At 41.3% G+C, this 20,540-nt stretch overlaps 1 protein-coding gene across 4 annotated transcripts; it reads right to left on the bottom strand.

The window, feature by feature from the left end:
• Nucleotides 1–3,756: 3,756 nt before the first annotated feature.
• cdhr1a (cadherin-related family member 1a) lies at nt 3,757–20,041 on the bottom strand. Of its 4 annotated transcripts, none has more exons than XM_037122625.1 (18): nt 19,904–20,041; nt 18,785–18,899; nt 17,938–18,033; nt 17,284–17,429; nt 17,098–17,148; nt 16,895–16,984; nt 16,665–16,751; nt 15,945–16,061; nt 15,261–15,404; nt 14,515–14,593; nt 14,329–14,429; nt 13,734–13,937; nt 12,845–12,997; nt 12,588–12,752; nt 11,357–11,424; nt 7,918–8,146; nt 7,567–7,824; nt 3,757–5,701 (listed from the first exon to the last, which is right to left on the bottom strand). In XM_037122625.1, the coding sequence occupies exons 2-18, from the start codon at nt 18,843–18,845 to the stop codon at nt 5,150–5,152; spliced, it is 2,601 nt and encodes an 866-aa protein (XP_036978520.1). In that variant the 5' UTR covers nt 18,846–18,899; nt 19,904–20,041; the 3' UTR covers nt 3,757–5,149. The 4 variants fall into 4 exon arrangements, with proteins under 4 accessions (XP_036978520.1, XP_036978521.1, XP_036978519.1 ...); XM_037122626.1 differs by having other exon boundaries at nt 18,785–18,846; nt 19,904–19,995; XM_037122624.1 differs by having other exon boundaries at nt 18,785–18,969; nt 19,904–19,918.
• Nucleotides 20,042–20,540: the final 499 nt, after the last annotated feature.

Here is a 20,540-nt window from a genome sequence, read left to right as displayed (position 1 = left end):
GTAGTCTGTTCTCACACTGTCTCTAATGGGCATCCCTGAGGCACAGTGCTTCTCTGCTTCTGTGGGTTTCGTGGGTTTCGCGGGTCACCCCCCTCCTCCCCCCCAAGGTTTCGCGCTGCTGTTGTGGCGCGCAGTGATTTGATTTCTGCTGCTAGCTATGGAGATTACTTCGCTAAAAAAAATGTCTAGTCTGACATTTGTGGAAAAAAAAATAATAATATTAACCGGGAGACCAACACCTGACCTGGAGAATTTAACGCAAAGGAAGGGACAGAAAATTGTGAGGACTTTTCAGACAGAATGGTACAAAAAGAAAGAGTGGTTGTGTGGATGCAGCCAAGCTAGCAGGCTGTTCTGCTTTCCCTGTCTACTGTTCTCGGTGGGAAGTGAGAGCGTGTGGGTGAAGGAGGGTTATGGTGACCTGCTAATTTTGACACTGATAAACTCAATAGCTTGTCAAAATACGCAAGATTCTTTGATCAAGTTCGATTACAGTCTGATTTGGTGGGATTATATTGCTCACAACTGGTCCAGGGAATGTCACCTGCACAGCTGCTCTCATTCTTGAAAGACAATGACCTCCAGGAGACTGTACCAGAGGCCACAAAGTTATTAAAGCTGGTCTTAACGATACCTGCTACAACGGCATCCGTGGAGAGGACGTTTTCAGCTTTAAAGCGCATCAAGACGTATAACCGTAATAGGATGCACCAGGATAGACTTTCAGCATTGGCGCTGATTTCCATTGAAAAGGAGAGACTCATGACATTACAGAACGCTGCAAACAAGGATGACTTCTACAACAAAGTCATCAACAAGTTCGTGCAGAGGGACAGGCGCATGGACTTCATCTACAAATAAAGTAAGCCCCCCCCCCCCCCCTCACACAGACACACACGCTGTATGGTGCGCCGACACCAAACTCTCTTTTTCTCAGTCCGTACCACGGACAGCGCCGCAGTCTCTCTCTCTCTCTCTCTCTCTCTCTCTCTCTCTCTCTCTCTCTCTCTCTCTCTCTCTCTCTCTCTGTGGTAATAATAATATTAACGTTGTGAGTGACGTTTTGATTTTTAGTTGTAATGTTATGTGACCAAGAGCGGACGGTGATGTTGTTGCTTTGTTAATATAGTGTATCGGAGCTGTAAGTCCTGTATTGAGATACAGGTTTTTTTGTGCGTTTGTCTTTGGATGATGTAAATCCTGTAGAAATACAGGTGAATGTATGTCTCTGAAATTAATTGGCAGTAATTGTGTGCGTGCTATAATCCGCCGACGTAAATAACTACAGTTTTCTACAATATCCCCCTCCTGCCGTCACTTTATGAACAGCGAGCCCCCTCCCCCCCCCTCCTCCACCTCCACGTGCTGTCTCCTGTGATGCTTCTATTGACTTAAGATCAGGGTTTTAAACGACTGCTGGAGATTGGCGGCTCTCATTTTCTGGAGCGCAGACACATCTGGCTTTCTCGCTTGTTCAGATGCGTTATGTGATTTGCTGGTGCGGGACTGATGCTGCTTTTTGTTGTAATCCTTATCCACCGTGTATCACAGGAGACAGTGGGGATTTTGTAAACACTCAATTTCTGCACAGACCACACATAAAATGACATGCTTATTGGTGCTCGCCTCATTTTGTCTCCTCACAAACCACCATGTTGCATAATGCAGTGTGTCATTTAAACAGTATGCCACCAGCTGCTGATCTCATGGGCGGCGGTGTTCAAAGATTTACTATAATGCTGTCTTCATTTGGTTTTCTTGTTCATGAAAGCAAATATCTAATTTACCTTTTGAGAACCTCGGTGGCTTCGAGCACGTCACCGGGCTGCTGAGCCCCGCGCGCACAGCTTTCTTTCATTGTAAAGCATCAATGCAACTTTTAACCCTGTAATCCTCTATCAAATAGCCCAGTAATCCTGGCTGCCTCTTACATGGCATGATGCATGATCATTTGGGCTGCTTCTCATATTCCCTCATTTCATTTCAGAGCATTAACAGCTCGCGACACTGAAAAGTTTATTTTGCGTTTAGGCGTTTGACAATTTTTGACCCAAAATGTGGGTTCCTTGAGAATCTTTGGGACCACGCTGACCTGGAAAAAAAAAAAAGAAGAAGAAGAAAAAAAGCACAAGCAGCACTTGCACATTTGTGGGGAAGCATATGCATAATCTGACTTTAGGGGTCAGTTTTTATTTCGTCAAATAAAACCAGAAATAATCCCCGTTCTGCGTCATCATGTGAACATGTGCCAGCTGAGGCTGCGGGAAGTTCGATGCCAGTCGCACACATCTTGTCTGTCCAAACTAGATCAGGGCAGATGGAGTTTTGGTGTTTAGCCAAGGATGCAATATTGTACAAAGATGAACAAGTTGGTCCTTGGATTAGAGAGTGTAATCTGCAAATTTCATGTTTTATGTAACTTTGGAATGGTGCGCATGTTTGGTCCTGATGTCTGCACAAATACCCAGTGAGTGGTTCAGTGTAACTTCATAATTGGGAGCGCTGACATTGATATTGGAGCTGAGGGGACCAAAGGGGCTCGTGTCAGGATAATATATTACATATTTTCAGAACATCTGGTGAGGTTTTTTACTAAAAAACAACAACAAACGTAATATTGTTGTGTAAGGCCGCCCTCATGAATCTCACTCTAACTCGCAAAATGTGCATATTCCTGTGGTTCTACAAGGCTATTATTCAGTGTTTGGAAGCACTGCTTTGTGCATTTGGTCCTTTTACAGATTGTAAAATCCACTGAGGTAATTTGGTTGTGATTTTGGGCTATATAATTACAACTGATTTGATTTACATTTGTTTTGAGCATCTCTTTTCAGGTCATAAAAGCTTCAATTTCAGTTAGCAAGTCTCTTTCAATCAGCCTCCCCTCTGTCTCCAGAGGGGGGCAGTAGAGTACATTTGCCTTCTCATTAAAGAGGTGATAGTCTTAAGCTGATGGCACCAAAGCTGTTAGTCTGTGTGTTGTACATGGTGTTCAAGGCTGCACACTAATGATCTAAGTGTCCTGGAGTCAGTATATTCTGATCCTGGACCATTTGTAGCTGACTGTGGCCAGATAGGGCACACTGGTAACCTGAATATCTTACCTGAATAAACTGATTTAAACCAAAAATACTCTTTAAAAGGCACAGTTTATCTACTTGTAACTGCTAATACTCCAACTACATTCAGCATTTGGAAGTGTCTAAGTACATTTAGTCAAATTCTGTATTTAAATCAAATGAACTGAATTTTCTTTTTATATACTATCTAAAAATGTTACAATATTATATCGCTGGTTAAAAGCTTCACTTTAACAAAAAAAGATAATGCACTGTTAAAATCAATATACAAGTAATGCATCCTCAATTATGAGAAAATTATGAATCCAATTATATAACAGACAGGGGTGACTTTACAAAGAAGTGTGAAAAAAATAAGCCAATCATGCATGAATGTATGTAATTCACATGTGAAAACCTAAGTTTCACGTGTGGAAATTAGCATTCATGTGTGAAAAAAAGCTCAATCATGTGTGAAAATGTCCTGTTCACACACTGTGTTTACATGACAAACTATTCAATGCACATTGATTTGGGATTTTTTACATGTGAAAAAGAAAATAACGTGTAATTGTCACAAGGGTCTTTCTACCTGATTAAAAATTTTGAATCCAGGACTCTTAGTTGTACTTTCATTGCGTGGCATTGTTACTTTGCATTTGAGCACAGATGTCAAAATACTTTTACCACCACTGAGGAAATTACAAATGCCGTTACTTTATTGGTATTAAAATCCTGACAAGTGTTCTTTTGACGGTAAACCACCACATATACTGTCATAATGAAATGACACACAGTCTTGATTAAATGTAACGTGACTTGTGACTGAACAAGCAAGAGTCTTGCAAAACAAGACACCAGACAGTGCTTTACACCTGCGCAGACGGATTAAAGGTCCTCCTAACGTGATCACTTTGGTTCCCTCTCCTCAGGCTGATCTCTTTAGTCAGTCCAAGTGTCATGAAATCCCGTGTAAGGAGCTTGGTTGGATTCCAAATAAACAGTCTCTCTCTTCTTGTCGGAATCTGGACAACTTCCTTCCCGACAAGGGATCTCGGCTGAGGAACTTTAAGCCGCCAGTGTGTCAACAAACGGTTCAAAAGGTGGAACTTATCTGTTACAAACACAGACACTTCAACCGGAAACAAATGATGAAAGGTCGTGAATTCAAAACGTGATCTGAACGAGGACACACATGAATTTTTTTTCACCATCACATGAAAATGACTGATACATGTGGAATAATTAACCTTTTTGAAAACACATACACACATACACACACACACACACACACACAGAGTTTCAAAGTTCACTCATGTACTTGGAAACATCAGTTGACAAAACAATACCACCTCAAGGTCCATCAGTGGAGTTTCATTCTGGAGCTCATTGTCTTGAAGTAGATGCGTGGAAGTTTAAAATTCTGTTTCAACATTTCCATTTGTTCATACATCAAAAACAACCACAATTTGAACATCAGTAATGACAGATTTGCGGAATGAAAGCTCCAGAACTGCTACTAAATGGACTTTGGGATGAGAAGGTTTTGTGAAGTGGTAACACTTTATATTAGGGTACACATATTAACCATTAACAAGTTGCTTATTAACATGTTTATTAGTAGCATATTGACTCTCTTTTAGCCTTTATAAAGCACTCATTAATCCCTTTATCCTGCACGACTGTATTCTACAACCACTCGGCCACATTACCTCAGATTTGTCGCTCAATAACCTCCAGTTTACTGCTTGTTGGTAGCAAGTAGGTTTCTTAATGCTAACTAATGTCAGCAACGGTAATGTCAGCTTGCTAGCATTGCTGGCATTACCACCATTAATGTTTGTTAGCTAGTGTTAATCTGGCGGTCAACAAAAGTAAAACTACTGGTGAATTAGTTATGAGCAGGATGTCATTTTGGAATGTGGGTTTAATGGGCTCGTAGTTGTAGAATATGGCCATGCATGATGAGCCTTTAAATTGGTTTATAAAGACTAATAAGCGGCCAACTTTTTGCTACTATTTCCTTGCCAATGAGAGACTAGTCAAAGGTTAATATGTGCACCCTAGTATAAAGTGCTACCTTCCCAGCACTAGTGATGTTTCATCCTCTTCTGCTCGAGTCTCATCTTGAGCTCTGAGACCAGCGCTTTGTTCACAGTGTCCTCTCTGGTTCCCACTGGCTTCTTTTTGGGTTTCCCTGCCACCGTTGCCGAGACGGTGGGCACCGCCCAATGCCTCTCCCCCGGGATGTAGGGTGGCGGCGGAGGGGGCAGAGACGGGGCGAAGGGCGGCGGAGGTGGGGGCCATTGTCTCACAACACTGGGGACATTATTGTTACAGTTGACGTTCTCCACGACGACCTCTGGCTCCCGCTCGTCCTCCTCCACTCTGAATTTCACTCCGGGGTTTTCGGGTTTCTTGAAGGGGTTCTTGAGGTTCCAGGGATGCTGTTTCCTCCTCCTCACGCGGCGGTTGGGCAGGATCCGGTTGGACTTTTTGTTGCGCAAGAATGTTGCAGTGGAGATGATGACCGTGACTATGACCATGAAAACAATGAAACCCCCAAGCATGCCTAGGATTTGCAAAGGCTTGTTTCTATTGTGCATCAAAAATGATCCCAAAGGCCCCCCCTTGAGTTGGGTCTGTAAAAGAGCACAGGGAGAGTTCAAATCCATGGGACTGATGTTATAGCCTGTCACACAAAGGTTAAATTATAAATATTGTTTTGTGTATTTACTGTAGTACTGCATGTATTCATGATTTGGCCCAAAGAAATATATGAGGTGCAAAATACAAAACTCTCTAAAATAAAGAAATAAATTACTGCAAATGTACTGCCATAATACTGTTTGTGTAAAAACTGAATATGTTTCTGTTTCCTTGTGGATACCTTGGAAACATAACCCACTAAAATGATGATTTACTTTTTTTTTTTGTTTGTTTGTTTGGCTTTTTTGTTCTATCAAGACAAGATCAGAGAGGTTGACTGGGGAAGCTGTAGCTGAGACCATCCAGCATCTGAGAATATATGAATAGGTGTGAAAATAAGAATATAGAACTAATTTGTTTACTAGGGTTGTGGTGTTATGGTGTGAGTACTAAGTCGAAACATGGGGGAAAAATATGGGAAGATGGGACAGTTTATATCGTGCTCCTGTACTCTTTTACAGACACAGCCTTCTTCTAACTCCACAAACTCCTTTCAAAAATGAATGTCTGAAATTGACAGTACCACAGAGCTAAAAACAACGGTCGTGCAGAGCTGATGATCTCAAGGCAAGCTTCGTTTACGGCACAGGCCTCCCTCTAATCTTTCTGATCTTGCCCTGAGATTGTATTCGGGACTTTTTCACAGAGTTCCAGTATATAAAGGTTGAAATGAATATTGTCAGTGAAATGGCGAAGGTGACAATGGTCAAACAAATCCCAAACACGGCCCCAGGACGCTTCCTTAGTCCCAGGAAGTATGAGACAAATCTGGATTTGACCTGGAAACATGACAAGTGCATTCGTGTGAGAATTGTTTAATTATTACAAATTTCTAATTGTTACTTAAAGGTCCAATATGTAAGTTTTAGCTTAAATTAAAAAAAAAATAATAAAAAGTTATGTCAGAGATGTGTATGTATTGTGTTGCAGAGGAGTCTACTGAAGTTATTTTTCTCATAATATCTCCCTGAGCACCCCAGTCTGGACTGCTAGCTGCACGGCTAACTGAGCTAACTCGCTAACTGCAACTTCAATTAGCAGCAGTGAGCGGTTGTTCTGGTAAAATGCTGCCCTGTGTTCACTATTTGTTTGTTTGGAGTATAAATTCAGGAGACGATCAGCTCTTCCATATTGCATCTTAAAGCAAACAACTGATATGTGTGCTGAAAAGCTACACTTCCATATACAAATGAATCTGGTTGAGCGCTTAATTTACATGTAAAGTAATGGTGTGGAATACAGATAGGCAGAGCATTTGCCATTAACACTTTATTTCAACAAAATAAATGTAATTCCACTCTCCTTGCATTACAATAGTTGATAATTGTAATTTATCTTCATTACTGGGATTATAGAAGAGATCCATCCCTTGTATTCTCCGCAATAGTGCCGTGACAGTCATTTTACACTATATTGTGGGCATATATTTTGTCTGAGAACATCATTGTAAGTATAAGATATACATTTCTATCTATTTTAAAAATGTATTAAAAATACAGTTGAATTGAAATCACATAGTGCAAATAAGTTTCACCAGGATTTGTTGAATAAAGAAGCAGAATTGCTGCACTAATTATCTCTATATGGTTCTTGTAATCTGCAGCTATGACTAACACGACATCTGAGACGCATAAGGCGTGAAATGATGAATGTATTTTTGTCTCCAACAAATAAACCCTGATTTAACGTTTAATATTTTCATGTATTTGGAGTGCATTACTTCAGGTAAGGCAGTAGAATTCATCATATCACATCGTATAGGTTTCACCGATTACTCTTCTACCCTGCTGATACTTACAGCTTCAGTGATGTCGATCTTGACGACTGCCGTGGTGCTGAAGGACGGCTGGCCCCGGTCGCGGGCCTGCACCACCAGCGACCACGTGCAGTCTCTCTGCTTGGTGATGTTCTGAATGATGGCCATCGACTTGATGTAGGACTTGAGCACGATCTCCCCCGTGTCAGCATTGATGTCGAAGATGTTGTTGTCCGGATCAGCTTTCATGATGGCGTACTCGATGACGTTGTTGGGTATTTCCGCATCGTCGTCCACAGCCTGTGCGGATGTGGACACGCACAATTTAAACTGCAGTGATCCTGACATTGATCATGGGGTTTACTGTTCATGACACGGTAAGTGACAGAATACCTCTATTTTCACGGGTGCTCCGATCACCATAGTCGTCTCGAGGAAGTTGTCGTTAAACGCAGGTGGATGGTCATTCAGGTCGAGCACCGTCACAAAGACTTCAGCCAGGCTGTACTTCCCCTCCGTGTCCTCTGCTTTCACATAGAAGTTATACTTGGATCTCACCTCTGCATCCAGGCTGGCCCACGGCTGTGTGTAGATGATCCCAGATGCAGGCTGGATCAGGAACCTGTAAATGATGACCTGATTTAGGACATTAAATTCAAGAGAATGTAATACAGACCCTTGTTTTCCCATACAGTCTTTTGAATGTATATTGTCTGTGTTCTGATGTGAGCATTTTGCTCAAAACAGCCTTTGTGGAGGGGTGGGTTGCACATCACACTCCTCTGGATTTTCTCTTTTCATTCACTGTTTTTTTTATATATCTATTGAATGAGATGTCAGGACCTTTTCCAGCTCAAAAACTGGTGTTTTTAACAAGATGCTGGGATGATGTTCCAGGTGAGTTTGTTGTGACAGAACCCTGTAAGTCGAAACATGAACTTTTCCTAACCATAGCCAAGTGGTGTTTGTGGCCTAAGCCTAACCAGACATTTGGCACAGCCTTGTCACTGGAAAACTGAACATAAAGAAATGTTTAGTTGCAACATATCCATGTTTGCAGTAACATACTCGGACAGCATATAGACTGGATGCAGAGGAAGAGATGCTTGCCTATTTTTTTTTGTTAACTTTCTTAAAATCACTGACCATTAAACTCACTGACTTGCTTCTATTTTGTCTGTTTACCTTGCACATAAAACGGCCATGTGTGGTTTTACAGAAAAGTACGTGCCGGCACATCCCAGGGTCAGAGGGTGAGGCAGCATGTGCAAACGCCTCAGGGCTACTGCTTTGTTTATCAAAGATAGTCACAGAAACTAATTCCTCCTAAAACCACAAAGACATTTTTAGCCTTCTGTAAACAAACAGTGCTAAGCGTGGCCAATCACTTCCTGGCTGCAGCTCCTTACCAAACACACAGACACGAGAGTCTAACGCTTGGAACGAAAGCACATACATGCTCTTCCCAAAATGTTGAACTGTTCTTTTAAAGTATCACCTTACTGTCATCTTACAAGTAACTTCACTCACGACAGATTGTGTGTGTCTGACTGACTTGTTTATTTCCCGTGACTCTACAGTGACTCTATCACCAGGCAGGTAGCCAGAAGCAAAGAGCATTCTATTTTCTCCTCCAATCCCATTAGAGGATTAACAAAGACAGAGGGCGAGCAGACAAAGATCAGGTCTGCATGATTCCGTGTACACTTAACTATTCTGCAAGATACTGTTAAAAGGTATAATGTCAGAGTTGTGAGAATTTTTTGCAGATGTAAAACCAAGAAATGTACTTTCATTACAAATTTCAAGTTCAAAGAGGAGTAATCTGAGGGGGCACAGTTTCCAAATGCTTTTGACCAAACAAGTCTGAGCTAAGATAAAGTGTTCCAAATCTCTCCCCTCTGCTCATTTTGGAAATCCTGGATTGTCATATGACATCACATATCTCCTTTAATTCATCGCTACCGAGCGCAAAATCTCCACTGAAAGGTCCAAATATAGTTTCTACCTATACTGCAAAGCAGATGGTCTATTGGGGACGGGCTCCAAATGTCCTTACTGGCATACATCTGTCTTTGGTTTCCTTTGCTTTACTGTTCCGAATGTTTTCAAATCCAAGTCTTTTGGTCCGCTAAGGCGTTCAGATACAAATGTGATCAAAAGAAAACAAACACATTTTTCAAACAGTGGCAATCGCAGTGTTGAGATTTCACCAATTTTTGTCCGAAATGTAGGTGATCTTGTGGACTCCGTCTCTCGTGATGTGAACGGCAAGCTGCTGGTACACTGTGTGTTATAATCAGCAAGAGAGAACAGTGAGCCGTTTTCTCAGAGGCTAGACTTCTACTGGAAATCTAATAAAAATCAACTTCAGAGAAAATACCAGTAAATCCTCTGAGGGACTACAGTGCTTAGGTGCAATAAAACCGACCAAGTTCAAATATGAAAAACAAGTTCTGCTGTCGTATTCCAGCGCACCTTTCAGGCAGATGTTTTGCTGTTTATGTTGGTCTGCAATTAAAAATCCTATATGGAGGCTCAGATCCAACATCTGTCTTTTAAGCAAACTATTTCCTTGAGATAAGTGCATCATCAATTTTTTATCTTCTGTTTTGTTTCATAAACTGTGTTTTTCTACTGCTGACAAATACTCTGGGTATTAACTGCTAATAATGTTGCATAAGTGTTTGTGTGTTTTTCGCTTTCATTTGCTGGAACATCACCGCCTAATTTCCTCCCCGCACGCTGTCAACTACACAGAGACCAGTGAATAGAGTCCGCGGAGGGAACAGAGAGGTAGTCTGGCACAGTGAAAACAGGGTTTGAAGGACACCAGCCTCCCAGCACATGGTCTGCTCTCAACTCCTTCCCCCTGGAAATCGCTTACAGGACATTGGAAGTCAGGCCAGCTGCCTCAGAGACACTTACCCAGACAGAATGATAAACACTGGGCACCTTACATAACTTGCAGTGATTTATTACTTTGTGGGATTTCTGATTTCTTATTCAATCATCTTTCATTTCTCTTCATTTATATAGTTTTAGAGGCTGAGAAACCCGAGGCATAAATTCCATTACATGACGATAAACTTGAACCTTGCCAACTTGTTTGGTTTTAATCTAGATAGATTTGTTCTTCTTGGGCAGAAAAAAAAACAATTCTTACCTTACTTTACTTATGTCTTATTTTGAGAGCAAGGCAGCTCAAGTACTTCTGAGTAAATGTCAGCCATTAATTGTCTGATGGTTCATTAGCACTGCAGCTGAGATATAACATCTAAATATCTATATAATGTTATGAGGATGAGAGGAATTTAAAGGTAGTGCTGAGTTATCTACTGCTTATTTCAATCCCCTTGACGTTTAAATAGATAGGTTTACATGCTTAACTTGCTTAACAAACACATCTGGTTTTCTCAAACTGTCCAGTGCTGCAGCACTATACTCCCCCTCCATCTGAAACGCTCTGTTGTAGCTCCTGTCTCTTTAAGGCCCTGGTCCTGAATACCCAGTCTGCTCTGATTGGTCAGACGACACATGCCTGAGCCAGCAACACTGACAACAACACAGCAGCTGCGCACGGTCAATTCTTATGTGCAAAACATATGCGTAGCATAAAATGTGTGTGACATGGTGACGTAGTGCGACGTCACAAGGGTGGGACTACTGACGAGGCGTTTCAGGAACAGTGTTTTCTGTAGGAGAGAGGAGCTTCTATTGTTGCAGACTCTGACCTTTTTGACTTCAAAGACGTTTTACATGCACAAGAAACTATAAACACTGATGGAAAGGAATAAATAAAAATAACTTTAAGTTCCACTCTGATACTCACAGGTCAGCCCCTGATCCATAGATGGAGTACTTCACTTCACCCCAAGGTCCTGAGTCTGGGTCTGTAGCCTGTAAACAAACAGATAAAATTTGATCTGAATTTTTGTGTAGAACTTGCATAAATTCGGTCAGCTCAACACGACTTAGACAGAAGCCAGGATAATCTGCAGCTCCTCTTCGGGAGTTTTAGTGAAATATGTGGCTCAGTCAGCTAAGGCATATCCCCCCTTTTTCCCGGCATTATTTTGTGCTCAAGTCGGGCCTCTCTTAACTTTCTAACCTCATACCTCCGATAAACCTCAAAATATTGATATTAGATGTGTTTATATTAAACCGAACGAGAGCAAAGAGAACTGTCTGCCGCCGTGGATCAGCGAACTGAATGAATCTGTGCGGGATTGGAACATGATGTTACAGAGGTCAGCTATAAAAAGACAGATTTTTTTTTTTTTTGATGTCACAGGAACATCAACATCATCATCATCATCATCGTTGGCGTCAGCTAATCTGTCTGTCTGTCGCTACAGGGATGCCTGTTCGCTGTCTCCGTGAGTCCAAGGTCACTTGTTGGCTGTTCTTTTATCTGATTGAAATTGCCTGGGATCAAGGAAATGAGCCTCTGTGGTGTTCACGCAAGGGCAGGATTTATTAGTGAGCCTCCCTGTTGCTCTGAGCCTCCGCAGGGCGCTGATATATTCTGACAAGGACATCTATCTATCTATCTATCTATCTATCTATCTATCTATCTATCTATCTATCTATCTATCTAATCTATCTATCTATCTGTCTGTCTGTCTGTCTGTCTGTCTATGATTCTGTTACCCCTCACAAGTACGTTTGAGGACATATATCGTGCAGAACCTAAAAATACTGCAATATTTTTTAAGCCCATCCATCTATCATGTCCTTATAAGTGTTCATGTTGTCTCTGCCCATATTTTTCATGCTGCAGCTGCATGTGCTGCCGAGCATTAGGAGAGAGGAAAAAAAAATCTGGGAATTTGCTGTTACACAACAAAATGAAAGTGATAGCCATCTGGCAGCTTACCTCGCCTAGCTTTTATCTACATGTTTTCGCATATTATCCCAACCCCCAACCAAACGAAAAGTCTACATTTAGGGAATTAATGGCCCTCTTGGGCATTTTGTCCAAATCAGCATTCCTCTTTAGCTCCAAGTGACGTACGCTGGCGATGGCATGTATTTTTAGACGGGATGAAAGGCTCGCTCACCGTGACTGAAACCACGTTGGAGCCGCCGGGTGAGTTTTCTGGAATTCTGGCGATGTAATAATCGGAGGAGAATCTGGGAGCGTTGTCATTGGTGTCCAGCAGGTGAATGACGATGTCGGCGGTGGCGCTGAATCTCTCGGGTGTGTCGATCTCGACTGCAAGAAGCTAAAGTGGGGAAACACCGGGAATGAATCAATGCAACCCATGCAGGTGCCATTTGTGGAGAAATGTGCGCATTTCAGTCTACTGCTGTGCACCTTGTATGTGAGAAAGTGGTTTTTCTCGTAGTCCATGGCAGCGGAGTCTTCTACTAAGATTGTGACTTGGGCCTCATTGAGAACAGTCTGAGGGACGACCCGCAGCATCCTCCCTGGACCGATCAGCCTCAGGTTGAATTTAGCATTGGCACCCTGCAGGAGCACAAAACATCATCGCATTATTCGGGATGTCTCATCAGTGAAGAGGACAGTTGTTACGTTATCTATGTGTGAACCTATTTATAGTAATCTGCATTTGTCCCTAACAAACATACAGTATAATCCACGCAGCATATAGTCCTTTCAATCAGTATAAAAGCTTTGCATGTTTTCATTATCACAGTAATGTACGAGAATCAATAGGATATCAGTGGCAGCTGTAATATCCTTGGTGAGGTATAATATCAGTGGAGACAGAGAGAGCTCGCCCTGATGTTGTAACAGTATTATCAGGGAACACATGTGGCGATCATCATTTGGATGAGGCTCATGCAAGAAGCTGCGAACACACTTGCATAAGCTGACAAATGGCTTAGTTAGGGAGTACCTTTTGATTTGTGTTGGCTCACTTTCAATTTTTTTTTTTTTCTTCATGACTTTAAAAGGATTGTCTATGATAATAGCAGGCTTAGAGTCATTTCGTGGACAGAGAGGCAGACTGAATTCTGTGTTGTGGCACAGTGAATGCTGATTTAATAAGTTTCTTGTTAGATAACTGTGTAATGAGTGTTATTACGTAACATCAGTCAGTGTTCTTCCCTCCTAGCCGAGGCAGATTTTAACGGCAGCATGCTACACGTTCAGGAAAACACCACCAAAATTTCCAACTATCTGATTCTTTTAGTCATTTTCACAAAAATCACAGTCAACATAGAAGATAATATTGCACCTGATCGGAGTCATTGACAGTGATTTTCAGCCCCCGGAGTATCTCTCCCTCTGGTGGATGCTCATACATGGTCAACTCAAACATGTTCTGTGGGCCTTTCTCTCCGTAGAATGTAGGTGGGTTATTGTTCAGGTCCACCACTCGGATCACCACCGTAGCCACCCCGTAGTCCAGGAGTCTGCCTTCAGGACTGACTTCGGATGCCTGGACACGAGTGGTAAGAGTTTTGCGGGTTCAAATTCAGTCAACTGCCATGTTATCTCATGTAAAATGTATCTTGTTTTCTGCGCAGATGTTTTTGAACCATTGTTCATTCAATTAATGTATGTATTGCAACAAAATAAAATTAAAAATGCAATTCAATTTACAATCTTTCAAACAGATGGAGACAAGTAAAAAACAGCGATAGAAATGCTTTTAAGATTTAAGTCTTCTCTTTTAAGTCTTCTTTTAAGTCTTCTCTCTCCTTCCAAGTAATCTGAAAGTAGTTGACGTCAGATTTCTGATTTCAGGCTTTGCTTGCTTGACGCTAAAGAGAATGTAAGTCTGGCCTTATTTACAGCGAAACAGAACTGATGAATGAACAACAGCTTACCTTGACTTTAATGTTGAAGATTTCTCTCTTCAGATAAATGGGCAGAGTCAGCAGGGTGATACAACCGCTTGTCTTATTGATGTGAAAAACACCATCGTCACCTGGCGAGACCATGGAGGAGCATGTTTACAAAGCATGCAACAGCATGTAAAAAATAATCGAATCCCCTTCGTGTTAAATGCTTACCTTCTTCAAAGGAATAACGTATGGGATTGGGGTTTCCCACATCACCATCTTTGGCTGAAACAGTGAATATTTCAGATCCCTGAGGGAAAAGATCATCAGAGGGGTTTTGCTTTCAAATCAGCAGTGAAACAAGAATGAACAAACTGCAGTTAAGCAACCTGGATGTATGAACGAAGTCTGTACAGCTGTAATATATACTGTATTTACATACGTCTCCAGTAAACAACTCTCGATGTGACATTCTTAACATGATATAACTCAAAACTGATGGTATAAACGAAAATTAAGCAGAAGATGAGACTCCCCAAAAAACATAGCACAAAAAGAAATGTCTTCAGCACCTGACGTTCACCGCGTCTTCAAAGATACATTGAAATGTCAGTGTTCTAATTACTTCCTTCGGATGAAAGTCAGGACCTGTCATCTCTGTCCTCTGATGTGATACTGCAGTGACATTTTGCGACAGAGGAGATAATGTGGCTTTCACCTGCTGTGAGAAGGCGGCATTGGCATTACTATAAAATGCCAGCAATTAAAGCTGTGTGATGAGATAATGCTGACTCGGACTCTTTTGTTGGTTCCTATTTATACCCTGAATGTAGAAATAAATTGCATCCACTACATTAGGTTGCCACGTCCTGCTTCGCCTTGTAAATTTAACGCGTGACGAAAGGACTTTGCAAAATGTTTACAGACGTGTGCAGACTGTTCAGCAGGAAGTCGCTGAGGGATGTTTTCTCACTCACCGGCACTGAGATTTCATAAACGTAGCCAAAGTACGGCGTGCCAATGAAAGACGGCGGAGTGTCCTGCGCGTCGATCACATTGATCGTCAGGGTCGCCGATGACGACATGAACTGCTCCTTGCCATTAAAATTACCACCACCATCCTGACACAAAAAGTCATGTACAGTTTAAATTGACATTCAAAAAACACAATCCAAATCACAATCACAAAGTTATATAGTTTACATGTGTCTTATACGTATCCTAGTTTTGAACCACAAGCTGGGTCCCAGTTTTTTAAAGGATATCCTGTTGAAGAGACGCTCTAACGCATACCCGACCATGTATTTTACTCTAAATGGGACCACAATTTACAAAATGAACATCATGCTATATTGAAGAAGACTTGAATCTTGCAATTGAGGCCATGAACTCATCGGGAAACTGTTTACTGAGGTAATAGATCAAATGAGAAGTAGCGTCATTTTCTCATAAGCTTACATGCAATCACGATTCTCTTGGCAACCACTGGAATCACTCACTGCTGGGCATTAGAGAGAATTTCAAATGAGTTGCTTGATTACAGGTGAGTGTTGTACTTTCGCATGCTTCCACTGAAACCTCCACAAGATACCTTTACAGTGGGAATGAAGGTACACTTTTGCATGACGGAAGCCTTTCATGGGTTTTTACACATCCTTTACCTTTGCAACGACAGTGACAAAATGTGTCTTTGTCTTCTCATAGTCCAACATTTCCCCAGATTTGATACGTAGGACACCACTGTGCCTGTCGATGGCAAACAAAGCGGGCTGAGGATTCTGGAACAGAGAGCAGGACAGAAGCAGGATTTTAAAAGCACATTTCAGGTCACACCAGTTAAAAAAAAAAAAAGCTTGTAAACCCCACTGAGAACCACTCACGTGAGATCTCACGAGAAAGGGGTCAGACTGCTGCATTAAAACACTCAGTAGTTACTCGAATTGGGCCGCATCTTGTACACGGTCCATCTGGATGTAAAGAGCCTATACGCCCAAGGACAGCGCAGGCAAGTGAAAGCTGCCGTGTCCAGATGTGCCTCGCTCATCACTCTCACTCCAGGCCAGCTGTTCTACGGCCCTAATAGTCCAAAGTGCAAACTAACAGTCGCTGCTACGGGCAGCCAAAGCAGCCCTCTAAGCCTCCACTACCTGACACAAATGTGATTGTGATTTAATCCTTATTCTCATAACGACTGCAGCATATTCAGGCACAAATATACACATGAGCGCTCGAGAAACCTCACTGATATTATTATTGTATTACTGTTTTCTACTGGAAAACTAGAACTGTCCAGTTTCAGTGATACATGAGGAGGGTTTTCTCTATGCCTTTTTCTTCATACAGAAGTTGGCCGTGTGTCGGATGTGACTGGGCAGTGATACCTGGAGGTAGTAGGTGACTGAGCCACCTGAGCCTGTGTCCCTGTCCACCGCCTCCACTTTGAAGATGCTGCTGCCGGACTCTGTTGTCTAAAATGTGAAAGTGAGTCAGATCACATCATGCAGGGCTTAAATATAAATGATGCAACACATGTTAACATGGTAACAAGTCAATAAGATTATTTTACAGTAGTACCTCATTTAAATGTAGGGAGACTGACATTGGAACTTACTTCCAGTACGTCAATGATTGCCGGCATGTTTTGGAAATCTGGTTTTTCGTCGTTCGCGTCCATTACGAATATTGTGACTCTTTCCACAACCTGAAAAGAAGAGGACGGAGACAAGAAAACACAGGAAACATGTTCAAGTTTGTTTCATTCATCATAAGGGATGGCCATAAAAGGCACAATCATACAATGAACTAGATGCTGACCTTGCTTCGTCCATCTGTGATGCTGACAAGGACGTCAATAGAGTCTTGTTTCTGAGCAGAGATGGAAAACAGGTTAATGTGAAGACATGCATGATGAAAAAAAATTATTATATGGTAATGTTTAAAGTCAGATTTGAATTGTTTTATGTCTGCCCTAATGCCCACTGACGCCTACGGTGAGTTTACCTCTCTGTCCAGCTGTTCCACTAGTGTGATGTTCCCGGAAACGGGGTCGACCCTGAAGTATTCTTTGGAGCCTGGATAGAAGGAAATGCCGTACCTCACCTCCTGGCCTTCGGGGTCTGTGCCATTGAGACTGTAGATCTGTGTGCCTAAAAGCAGAAGTCATAATTTACTTAAATCAACAGGTTCAGACCTATTTTGATGTTTCTTACACACAAAACATGTGCATGTGTGTTCCTGTTACCAAGACGACTCGATTAAACGGGTTCTGAATGCAAAATGCGCGGCCTCTAACCACAAATCAATGAGGGTAATTTATTGATTGCTTGGGCAAAACTGCTGTTGAACAAACAAGGTGCTGACATAGTATGCAGATGCACAATAAGTACCCCGACTGATGGATGGTGCAGAGGGACAGCTGCACCACATTCACAGCCAGCAAACTGTCCCTCACCTCAACAGGTGGCGCAGACAGATGAGCACGTTAGTGTGAGGACGAACATGCCACACAGCATCTGTTCATCAGTCAAAAACTATTTAACATCCTGGACTCTCAGACACATTGGCAACGAAAACACGCCATTTTGTTGATTGGTTGCACCAGCGGCCTATTAGCCGTCCACACTAAATGTCCTGTGTGTCAGGGGTTGATCTCACCGACAGCCGTGTCCTCTGAGAGGCTGAACAGTGCCAGGTTCCCGTTGTGGCTGTAGGGTCCATTGTCGTAGAAATAGGGTGCAAAATCTGCACGTGCTAGGGAAGGAGATGTGGAAGGCACATTTCAGTGTTTGAAAGTTTCATACAGTTTATCTTCAAATGAGACTATGTAGCTTTGTAATGAGGAAAACAACGATAAATATTCTCTAACAAACTGAAAGTTGAATTACTCCCTACAGTCTTAACTGGCCTTGAACAATGGGTACTAATGGCGGCTAATGGTTGCTAATGTTAGCAAAACTGAAGATAGACATTGCTGTTTGGTCCATTAGATTACATGAACCAGTATGTAAGCATCTTTTGCTACTGTTCTACTATGTTTTAGTATCTAACATTATTTTGTAATTGTCACTCATGGTCACAATGGTTGTTGTTTATCAAAGAGCAGTGCTTACGCCCCTTGCTTTCTCTGAAACTTTGACCCGGATTACGGGTGAGTTACGTCAACCTCTAAAGATACCTTTTCTATACATAGACCAGAGATCTCTGGTGGCTGAAACAATGCTGTTTTAAGTCATTGGTTATCTATCTTTTAATTTGACATGACCTTTGAAACCAAATCTGTACACCAAACAATTTTTTATCTGTAAAATAGTCATATAGCCTATAAACTGACATGCAAAACGCAACAAATCAGGCAAGGCAATGACTTGGAAACAGAATAGATTTCAATCACAAACCTAAAGAAATGTACAATCAATCCAGAGGCTCTCAAATGTATCTTAACAGCAAAGATAATCTGATCACAGTCAACACGGTAAGCAGAGCATTAAAAAGTGAAACTTACCAAAGCAGGCATGCAGGAACACCAAAAAGAGCAGCAGATGTAAAATCTTTACATTCTTCATCCTAAAGAATGAAGTTATGAAAACCGCACCATGAACACGGCTCCGTCGAGAGTCCTGTGCATGAGAGGCAGATCTCAAGGTGTGTGTGGGCGACTGCAGGAGGCTGAAGGCAGATGCTCACATGCTAATCCAATGACACATCTTAAAGAGTTACTCCTGGGCCGTCTCAGTTCAACAGAATCCACAGAGGATGGCTAAAAACAAGCGTATGCCGAAACTTTGCAGATGATGGAGGGGTATAGTTTTTGTACATAATTTGGATTTTGATGTAGACAAACTTTCATTCTTACATCTAATAAATTATTAAATATGTGTCTTCACAGAAAAGATGCTTGTGTCTGATTTTTGCTGACATTTACATGTAGATAAATCATATTCTAAAAATAATACATCACTGAGAATAAACCCATAAAACATCTACAGAGAATAAAATGATCTTTTTTTGTACATTAACAATTGCTAGCTAACTGTAAAACAACAGCAACTACAGCATTATTAATGTTTGCTAGCTAGCATTAGCATCACTTGACTGTGTCAACAGTGTGTGGAGTCTCTTTAATTAAAAAATCCACTGATACCCTCTGACAACTTATTGTACTTCTAGGACTTTTGGAAAGGCATTTTGGGCTAATCTCCTCTTATTTGATAATCTTATTTGTCACCCAGAGGTAAACTTTAAACAACAGCAGCATTAACACTTGCTAGCTTGCATTAGCAATGTTTATGATTGCTATCTAGCATTAGCAACCTTGATAGTGTTACAAGCTGGTAACCACTTGAGCGGGCAGATTATTCTAATCAGCAGTGTTGTTGTGTGAATATGCATGAATTGACTTTACAAATATCAACATATACTTGTCAGTGTCTTAGTGCTAGTCTACAATCTAATTCAAATACTGTATTGGCAATAAATGCTGTCATTAAATTCAAAATCTTAATAAATACCTAAAACATTCGTTGAGTGTTTTGGCTGATCACAATTTCAGCAGTTGTTTTTACATATAGGTTATACTTAATTGTAACTAACTTTATGGATGCAAATGATGTATTTAACTTACCCTTCTACTGAAACTATTTAATATAAAGTCCTGTGACTAACTCTGTTGTGGATGAAGTCAAGGGATTAAACTGATGCAGAATCTATACCATCATACTGGTCAGTGTTTTACCCGTATTGAGCACAGTGCCATCTGCTGTGCACTCCACAACCATCTGTTGTTTTGGGAAAATAGAAGAACTCCACTATTTAGTCAATTAATAGGATAATCATGAAACAGAGGATGATGTGCGGTTGAGGACAGCAGTGAATGATCTGATGAGATTACAGCTCCTGTGTGGATGTTACGGTGGAGGTCATGAAGTGAATGTGTGGACTGATGACGTAGACTGAGAAATCAAGATGCAATCAAGACAGAAAGATGTTTTATTTTACATGCAAATGTTGTGTTTTGCTTGATTTTCTTTGTTTCCATGTCAAAACCCTACTAATTAACTATTTGAATGGTACTGGTTTATACCCCAAAATAAAAATGTAGTCATAATCTACTTACTCCCATGCCGGAAATGGAAAGTAGGGGGAAGTTTTGTAGCTCACAACACATTTCTTGAGCAAAACAGAGTTGCGATATTCATACATACATCATCCAAGTTTCTGGAATCCCCAAGGTCCCAAATTAATTAGACAGTCTGATTTTT

Source organism: Acanthopagrus latus, chromosome 15 (assembly GCF_904848185.1).
Source record: "Acanthopagrus latus isolate v.2019 chromosome 15, fAcaLat1.1, whole genome shotgun sequence".
In the NCBI taxonomy this organism is placed as follows: domain Eukaryota; kingdom Metazoa; phylum Chordata; class Actinopteri; order Spariformes; family Sparidae; genus Acanthopagrus; species Acanthopagrus latus.
Note: the sequence above shows the minus strand (reverse complement) of the source record. Positions and strands in the feature narration are given on the sequence as shown.